Here is a 9,786-nt window from a genome sequence, read left to right on the forward strand (position 1 = left end):
CCTTAGAATGTTCCTTAAACTGAGAAAAGTTGTCTTTATAGGTGAGCAAACGCGCCAGGAAGATTACTGGGTCCATTTGCTTGACCTTAATGGGTAAAAACAAGTCGATATAATGAGCTCAGTGTGTTTGGTTTGTTAGGAAGCTGCATAACACAGCCTAATGTGCAAAACAGTCGTGTGCTAGGCGGATCATTACGCAACAATGAACACCGCAATTGTGTATTTTCAAAAGGCAGACGCGTAGGTTTCTACTCTTTGTATCTGGGCACATATAAATTCTCACCTCCCTCTTCAGGTATTTCGACTTTCTTAAAAAGAAAAATAGAGACTGTCAGCGAATCTCCGGGAGTTGAAATAAGGATCGTCCCCTCGATAGACCTCAGACTCAGTAAAGTTCAACATTGGGCTCTTTTTCAACGCTGTTTTTGCGGAAACTTTACATCTGGATTTTTTAGAAGCATCTGATTTTGCCCAATTTTAGTAAAATATGTTCCAAATTTTGCTAAAAAAGCAAGGTTAACCCCTTACCATTTTAATTTTTCATACAAATCTGATTTTGCCAAATTTTACTAAATATACATGGTACACCTCTTACAATTTAAAAATTTTCATAAACATTTCTTTTTGCCCAATTACAAGGTTAAGCCCTAACAATCTGCAATTTTCCAGAATCATCTGATTGTGTCCTATTTTGCAAAAAAAAATGCAAGGTTAACCCCTTACAATTTGAATTTTTTTCATGAACATCTAATTTTCCCCAATCTGATTCAAAAAGCAAGGTTAACCCCTTACAATCTGCAATTTTCCAGAAACATTTGATTTTTTCCCATTGTCGCTTTAAAAAAATGCGAGGTTAACCCCTTTCAATTTGAAATTTTTCGTAACATCTAACTTTGCAAAATTTCACTAAAAAAGCAAGGTTTAATAATCCCTTACATCTGAAAGTTTTCGGAAACATCTGATTTTGCCCAATTTCGCTAAAATATGCAATGTTCACCCCTTACAATTTGAAATGTTTCATAAACATCTAACCCCATACAATCTGCATTTTCCAGAAACATCTGATTTTTCCCGATTTTGCTAAAAAAATGCAAGCTTAACCCCTTACAATTAGATTTTTTTTCATAAACATCTAATTTTGCCCAATTTTACATTAGCTTATGCTAACAAATTATTAGGTAACTGGATCATTAAACGGGACAGGTGCACATCGGCCTTGGAGCTCAGACCATGTGTCATGCACTCCTCAATGCATAGATGATGCACATAACACTATGGGTAGTACAGGCACAGCTGGGGGTACTGCCCAAACAATGATGAACGCATTGCGTATGCTTAAAGAATTACCCACAATTCCGGTTTTTACCGTTTAGGTCTGGCTCTAATCACTTTACGCGATCCCCTGACGTCTCATACACTGACTTTAGGCAAAATAGTCAGACTTTCGCGGTCTAGTAACCAGACTTAGACTCTTAAAGAAACATCGAATGAAAAGGGAAATATCAAATGCATATTGCAAAAGATCGAATGCAAACATACCGATGAAACATCGAATACAAATAGCTCGAAATGTCAAACGTATGTGTGAAACATTGCTCACATATTTGAGAATATCGCAAATATATTGTAAAACAATACACACAATTGTATCGAAAAACATCACACATTTAATGCAAAAAAATCGAACATAATATTGAAAACATCGCACATATATATCGTCAAAAACATCGCACATAATTATTAATTGAAAATCGCATATAAATGTAAAACATCGCACACATATATTGAACATCGCACATATATTGTAAAACACCGCACAAATATATTAAACATCGCGCAAATAATGAAAAACATCGCACACTTATATTGAACATCGCACATAAATGTAAAAGATAACAAACACATATTGAACATCCAATATATATATTGCAAAATATTGAATATTGCAACGTTTGACACGCCATAAGCGGCGCTATATATATAGGATCTTTGCTCCTGATCCTGCACTAAAGTTAAAGTGCGCCCTCAAGCGACCCTGTTTTAATAGTTTCCTCGATTTATTTTGTATTTTTATAAATCGATCCCACCAGTTACATTTTCACTGCAAAATGCATCCTCTAAAGTGCATTTTTTAACGTCTTTTCTAATTTTTGAGGAAATGTGTGGGCATAGAGCTCTATGCTCTGATAAATAGGCAAACATGCTGGTGGGGGAGTGGCATATTCAGGGGAATAAGGGGGAGGGGCAATTTAGCATGAAGACATTTTTCTTTCAATATCTACCATGCTATTTTATTTTAAAACAATTTCTGAGCTGAAATTGTAAGAGCTGAAAATGTCCCAGTCAATTATGATTTCAGGCGAAGACAATAACATTGAAATAGAACAAAAATACCTGGATATGGATCAATAGTAATTACCATCAATAAAACAAATAAACATTACTATAAACACAATTGCATCTTCAATTTTTCTTTAATAAGACTCATTGGGATTAAATAAGAGAAAAGTCAAGTTTGAGAATAAAATCCTAGCTGAAATAAGAATACGAGCATCGTTATTCAACTTTCCTTCACAATTATTTAGTAAAATACAAATGCTATTTTCAAGTCGACATAAATTGATTGCTGGAAAATATCCCAAACCATACATTATGTAATACCAGTATAGCACCACCACAATATGTAATGCTCCCTGCAGGACTGCCTAGAATATTTCTAAACAAACCGATTCATTCAATCATGTTAAACATCCAGTAACAAAATGGATCCATAGAGGCAAATGACACCATTGGAAAAAATCTGATGAAAAATAAAACGGCCAGATTTACCCAGAATTTATAACATGGAACAGTCTTACCCTGAGAAGGTCGTCAAAGTCTAACATGCTTATTATGTCACAAAAGACATCACAGAAAATAAAGTTCTTTTTAGTGCCTCTTTATTGATTGTGCCTGTCAATTGATTCCGAATATTGGGCAAGGTCGGGTACCAAATGTTCCGAAAATTCATTTAGGAAATTTGGATAGCTTAAGTTTCTTAGCTGTGGTCGCCTGCCAATTTTATTCTTCAAACACAAACTAGAAACTTGTCGCAGATGATGTGGACTTGCAAAATAAATAAAACAAAATCAACATAACAACATAAAACCATTTGAAATATGAGAGTTTAGAAATGAAAAAAAACAAGAGCAAACATTTATGGCAAGAAGTGCTTTGAAAATGTTTATATTATTTGTAAAATAACTTTTCTCTATAGGTGTTTTCCTCTTGCAAGATGTGACGCAAACTCATATCGATCCTTACACTGATGTCCGCAGATATTGCACTCAAATGGATCCCGGAAACCATGGCAACCCATATGAATGGTATACATCACGTGATCAAGGAATATGATCTCGCAGTGTTCGCATTTGAAGTTGTCGGCGCCTGACATCTCCCGTCTGCAGTTTGTGCATAGTTGTTCCCCCGCCTCGTCTGCTGCTGTTCGTCTTGAGTTTCGGTGCTGCGGAGAATCGAAGACGGGCGATTTCACGGGGATCGCTTCGGTTGAGTCGGCTTTGTCTTGGATTTTGCCGCTGGGGCGGGTGGAACTGTGCGGCTTCTGACGCGAGTGTCCGTGACTGGAGGATCCGATGGACTCATCATAGTGGCTAACGCTGTCATTGGATTCACTCGTCTCGCTTCCGCCATCATGGCCGTCTTGAGATGCCACACCTTGCCCGCCTCCAGTTCCACCGTGGGAAGTCATGCTCTTGTTCACGAAATCCCTGGTTTTGTTCAAATCGATGGTTCCTCTGTACCTAACGGCCGAGGGGTATTCCCCATGCTTGCTTGCTGAGGGAGACATCTGGCTCCTTGCCGGGGGATGGTTCTTGGGAGTAAGTTGCGAGTTCTGAGTCTCCATTCTATCTGTGTCCATGGGTGCTTGGGAGTAGACTGCGGTTATGGTAGGGGTCACGTGGAGGTTTCCTTCCAGGCTTGTGGTGGCACGGTTCGTCAGGCAAATCTCGGAGCCGTACATCTGCATGACATTAGACAGAGCCTTCTCCAAATCCTGCAGAGGAAAAAAAAAATGATTTAAAATGTGTTCAGTACATAGAAAATACCTTATTATCCGGTGAAAAGAAATCTCCATTTTTAGTGAATACAAAGTCTTTTTAATCCGTAATTGTCTGCTGTCTGGATATATAAAAGGTAAATTTTTACATCTTGTTGAAAATGGAATGTATGGATTGAAAAATTAGAATACACACACACAAAAACACCAAAAGAATGTGTATTTTGGATAGCACAATACCTCATTGCTGGCTGTGTCCGTTATTCCACTGTTCCTGTCCTGGCTTGAATCCCGGGATGATTCTTCATCTGCAAAACACAAAACATTTCAATAAAGATAAAGACCCTCCTCTGGTTCTGTGAGTCACACAGTCACAAATCCATTCCATTTGCTAGTTGCCAGAGAAAATGAGCCAGCGCACAAAAAAGAACCGGACAAACATGGGTCAACTGATTTACAGGGAACATCACCACAGCGACACGCCTTTTTCAAACAAAGAGAAGATATATTACCGTGACGGTTATAAGGTTGTTGACAGTCATGCAATGTCAGTGTAACTTCACAAGACGGGCCAAATGCAGTCTGTCAATATCTCAAACTCAGGATGTTAACACTGGCAAAAAGAATATCCTTACCGGTTGTAATAAATTTTCCCAATTTATTTTTTTTTTAAATGCAAAGTTAAATATCAAGAGAGAACAAACCTGAAATACCAGATTTGAATGGGTTTGTTTTCTTTTCAAGATTGGGTTTCTTGAGAAAGTTGTAACATGAACAGCCTATCTAAAACCTAAACGTGATCACTGTTTTTTGTTTATTCTCACCATGACTGAACTTCATTCTCTTCCCATGATCTCGCTCAATGGCTTCTACTTCAACATCTGAAGGAGATCTTAAACTTTCGGAGAAAGAAGGTCCGCCATGCTCCATCCGAATTCCTAACACAGAAAAAGAAATAGTCAATTATTTGCTAATATTTTTTCTTAAACTTGGGAGGTAACCAAATTGAAGTTATTAACCATATTTTCAATTTTTTTACTGAAAAAACAATCCACAGTTGTGATCCAGTAATTTACGTGCCAATCATAAATTATATTACAAGAATAGAGGATGACCAGTAACAAAGGTATGCATTGGCCACAGTCCATTTGAATAGCTTTTTACTTGACTTGTGATAGGATGACAAGTGATAAATGAGTGATTGACTAAGGGAATAAATGTGTGCTTCGGAGGTTTTTATCACTCTGTTTAAGACCACTTAGAGTCTGGGTGCTGATAATTACCCTAGCCGGAGGCGAGGGTAATTATCAGCACCCAGACTCTAAGCAGTCTTAAACAGAGTGATAAATACCGACCGAGCACATATTTATTTCCATTCATAAATACCTTTTCGGTAAAAAAATATAAAATAATTCGTTAAAAAAATCCTGAGTTTGTGCAACAAGTTCACTTTATGCTTTTTGAAACATCCCTCTAGCAAAATAATGGAGTGTTCAGCTGGCGAGTAAGATGTAAACAACCCTTTTATGGAGATTGACGCGCGCGTGGCATGTTCTGCGCGATGTCACGCAGAACGCACCTGGGGCGTTGCGTTTTGAATTTTAAACTATAAAATTCTGACTCACTGGTAGTGTTGCGCATGCCTACGTGAGGATTGTGAACGTTCAACCAATGAAACGGTAAGAGGCACTGGATTTTTAGGAGTCCACATTTTATTGTGACACTGGAAAAGTGTTTAAGACCAGCTAGCTATGTCTTTATCATCCGTTTAAGACCGGCCACGTGACGGGCTCTCGACCAATAGGAATAGCTAAACTGTCTGAGGTATTTATGAATAATGATTTACTCTTATGGACTCCATGTGCGAACAAGAGAGTGCGCTTTTTTACCATTTTCCAAACCCTGGTGGACGAGACATACCGCATGCGCCCTCTCGTTTGCGTAGTTTATGTAACGCATAGTACGCATAAATAATAATAAATAATATAAAAGTAATAAACCCCCACACCTTCATACAGTGAGAAAGGATCCGATGTGGACGATGACCCGTGACCGTCCATCTGATTGAGAACTCCACCCATCTTCTGATAACCACACCTCTTCAAGTGGTACTTCAGCGACGCCTTCTGCTTGTACGCCGTGTTGCAGAACGGGCAGACGTTGAGACGCTCCTGTCGGTGTGTGTCCAGGTGGGCAATGAGGGCGTCCTTCCGCCGCGCGCTGTACTGGCAGACCGGGCATTGGAAGGGCCGTTCATCAGAGTGGGTGCGGAAATGGCGGTTAAGATTTCCCTTTTGGGAGAATGCGAAGCCGCATATGGAGCAACAGTATGGCCGTTCACCTGTGGCAAAAACAAAACTATATTCATTCCAATTCCCTAACCTTTGTTTTTTTGCTGGGAACCTTCCTAAACCTCCAGCTTCTACCACTGTGTGGGAACCCAATAGCACACACTTTTGTACTTAAATTTTCAAGGAGTATCACACACAATGTAAAGTAGACGTAGCTGGGCTGTACCATCCTAAATTATTCTGCAGAAAACCTCCTTGATAGTCTTTTCTAACTGTCCACTATTCACATAAATGTTAGGAAAAGATACCTACATCTTCAAAAACCGAGTGTTATTTTTTTGGGTGACGGCTCTATGTTCCGACACCCCTATGTTCCGACAAACCGCACACAAGATTGTGTTACTCCCGGTTAGGGTTAGGGTTAGCATTAGGGTTAGGGTTAGCATTAGGGTTAGGGTTGGCATTAGGGTTAGGGTTAGGAATAGGAATATGTGCAGTTGGAACATAGGGGTGTCGGAACATAGGGGTGTAACTATTTTTTTTAATATGTACCTGTATGCGTTCTTATATGCTTTTCTAACTGATGAGAACTGTCCGAGCAGAAGTTGCAATCCGAACACTTGAAGCGAAGAGAAGGATCGTCTTGGGCGGTCATTGAGTGATCCTCTCTCCTCTCCTCAGTCTTGGGCCGGTCATCGTGATGATCCACCTTGGCCGTGAACGGACTGTGCGGCTCGGACTTGGGACTCAGGTTGTGGGTGTCTTCGTCATCTTCGAGGATGACACATGGTTGGTCTTCAACTCGTTGTGACTCCATCTTATCATTCGGGGAGAACGAGATGTTTTACTACAAAATAGAAGCGAGTCCCGTCTTGTTAATCAAAGCAGAAACAAAGAATTGAGTGCTCCATTAAACAAAATGCAAGGTAATCTTTTTCATGGTTAAATATTACATTTATAAACATCCTATTATGAAAAAGAGTGGAACTAATACGAAACCTTCCCACCAACATGACCAATAAGTCATCCAAACCTAGTTTCGGAAAGAATGTATAGATGCCACTTCTTTGGCTGTGTACAAAGTCTGTGAAAGGTCAGTTATTGCAAAAATGATAATAAGACATGAATCTGGGACTGAGAAACATTTCCAATGTTGTTAGGAAATACTTTGTTAAGAAAAAAAAATTCTTGACTCTCCATAGACTTTGTACACAACAGCTGAAGTGGCGTCAGGTTGCAAAATTTTTCACAAGAATTTGCGGGGGGGTTTTCCGGACAAACTCCTCAGTTGTTTGGGGAACATAGCGTGTGGCCAGCAGAGGTACCTCCAGGGGTCAGACAAGTCGACCGTTGAGACAACTCGACTTGGGACAACTCGACCGTTGAGACAATTTGACCGTTGAGACAACTCGACCGTATGTGCGTTAAATGGAAAGACAAGTCGTCCGTTGAGACAAGTCGCCCATTGAGACAAGTCGACTCGCATGCCTGGGATCTTTAGTACCGGGGATTTTTTGCCGTATCATAAATGCAGTAGTAGTAACACTCTATAGGCCTGTGTAGATATACATTACATGTACATTGAGGTGTTGAAGTCATTACTCTTGCAGACTAATGTTAATAGCGATGAGCATGGATGCGGACCCCAGACACCCGCCCCGTCTTAGACCCGTGAACGTGGCGTTGTATACAACGCCACGCGCTTCCCTCGGGTAAATTCAAGCGAAAGCATTCTATCTTTTGATCCGCTACATATAACCATGTATAATTTTGCCCATAGGTTAATCACTTACTTGTTGGGCTTCCTGTGAATTTCCGCGAGTGTTGGATCTGGCATTGCCAAGAAATTTGATGTAAAGTACGGCACAACTTTGTCACAACGAATGTTTTTAAAATGATCAAGAATCAAAGACAGGCATGACACTTTGATACCCCGTGTTCCGCACGCGCAAAATGGTAAAACTATCAGCAGTGGGTACCCGACTATCCGTCGTACATGGCAGGATGATCATAATACCATATAAAATTCTGCTAAATCCACTTCGAAAGTCTGCCAAATCACCCAGTTTATATTGCTGTTCCATTGTGCAAGGGTTTGTTTCAGGGATCTTTCAAAAAATGAAGGTTTTTCAAACCAAATGTGCCATATTCCTCTAATCTTTTTCATTTTCCACCATTTTCATAATTCTGCCGAAAAAAAATATTCTGCTGATTTTCTGCACAACTCAATTTTGTATGCAAATATTCTGTCAAATGTAGCCGAAATTCGTCTAGAACGGTCACTCCATCTTAGTAACTGCGAATCACAATAGAGTGTTTTTACTATAGACTGAAGCGTGGCTATGTATATAGCCACGTTCACGGGTCTAGCCCTGTCTGTGTGCGCCATGTGCATGCCCTGCCGCCGCGCTGGGTCCGGGCTAGCCCCACTAGTGTGGCCGTCGGTATGCTGCGCTGAACCTTAGCCCCACTAGTGTGGCCGTCGGTATGCTGCGCTGAACCTTTCAGCGCAGCATACCGACGGCCACACTAGTGGGGCTAGGTCCGGGCGTGATTTCTACCCCAAGAATCTGTTCAAAACTTCAAAAAGGGCGTCATAAGAATTGAGTAAAGTCTGCTTTTGATTGTAACGGTGATTTTTGAGCAATAAAAAACATTTTTGACTCTAATTTGATCAAAACAAAACAGGGGCCCTTCACTTCATGATCGCCGTGTGGCCGCGATACATGTATCGCTGCGCCGCGCTGCTCAGCTGCTGTGAACAGGTGAATGCCAAGGTCAGACCATGGAGGTAGACAACGCGACCGACGAAATTTCGACAAAACATGACGACCAACACACACACTAGTACCAATTTACCAGTTTTATTAACCCACCTGATGCAAATTGGTGGAGACACATTGAAGGTCAAGACTGTTCAATTAACGCGAAAAAAATGAGATTAGAATATGAAATACGCTGTATTTTTTAACTATTTTTGATTGGATCTCCAGTTGTTGTCCTGACTTCCGCCAGATCCAGCGGGCTGCCATTTTGATCAGACGAGCTAGGGAGCGCCCCCAACGTTTACAAAAACTCCAATAATTCCCGAGTTTTCTCCAACTTGCCAATGTATATACCCAACGCTAGTAGGCCCTATTAAGGCGTTTTCTTAAAGATGTATCGTGACCCTGAAGTCTTAAAAAAAAAATCGTGATTTTTTTTTCTCTCAACGAATTTCCAATTTGTATGTTTTGTTCTAACGAATAAACTGCTTTATGCTGATTTTGGGCGCACTGCTAGAGCCGAACTATTGCTTGCTGGCCAATAATTCGATTTTGTGAAGAAATAATTCAATAAACGTCGGTTGATTTTTTGTTCGATGTCTCATTCAAAGTGAATAACTTTTGCGATTGCTAGGGAAATAGCAATTGAAAAAAAAAATCTATTTTCGAGGTG

General features: G+C 40.1%; 1 protein-coding gene across 1 annotated transcript; it reads right to left on the reverse strand.

Moving 5' to 3' along the window:
• Window positions 1-2,455: 2,455 nt before the first annotated feature.
• On the reverse strand, window positions 2,456-9,401 carry LOC119741589 (zinc finger protein Aiolos-like). The gene is made up of 6 exons (XM_038217404.1): window positions 9,225-9,401; window positions 6,901-7,195; window positions 6,066-6,398; window positions 4,882-4,995; window positions 4,298-4,365; window positions 2,456-4,054 (listed from the first exon to the last, which is right to left on the reverse strand). The coding sequence occupies exons 2-6, from the start codon at window positions 7,163-7,165 to the stop codon at window positions 3,251-3,253; spliced, it is 1,584 nt and encodes a 527-aa protein (XP_038073332.1). The 5' UTR covers window positions 7,166-7,195; window positions 9,225-9,401; the 3' UTR covers window positions 2,456-3,250.
• Between the last annotated feature and the right edge of the window lie 385 nt (window positions 9,402-9,786).

Source organism: Patiria miniata, unplaced genomic scaffold (genome assembly GCF_015706575.1).
Source record: "Patiria miniata isolate m_02_andy unplaced genomic scaffold, ASM1570657v1 HiC_scaffold_5, whole genome shotgun sequence".
Classification (NCBI taxonomy): Eukaryota; Metazoa; Echinodermata; class Asteroidea; order Valvatida; family Asterinidae; genus Patiria; species Patiria miniata.

Coding starts and splice junctions, on each gene's coding strand:
- LOC119741589 (XM_038217404.1), bottom strand. CDS start 7,165: ATGGAGTCACAACGAGTTGAAGACCAACCATGTGTCATCCTCGAAGAT. Junction 4,996..6,065: donor TCCTTTCTCACTGTATGAAG/GTGTGGGGGTTT, acceptor TTTCTGTGTTAG/GAATTCGGATGGAGCATGGC. Junction 4,366..4,881: donor GAGAATGAAGTTCAGTCATG/GTGAGAATAAAC, acceptor TGTGTTTTGCAG/ATGAAGAATCATCCCGGGAT.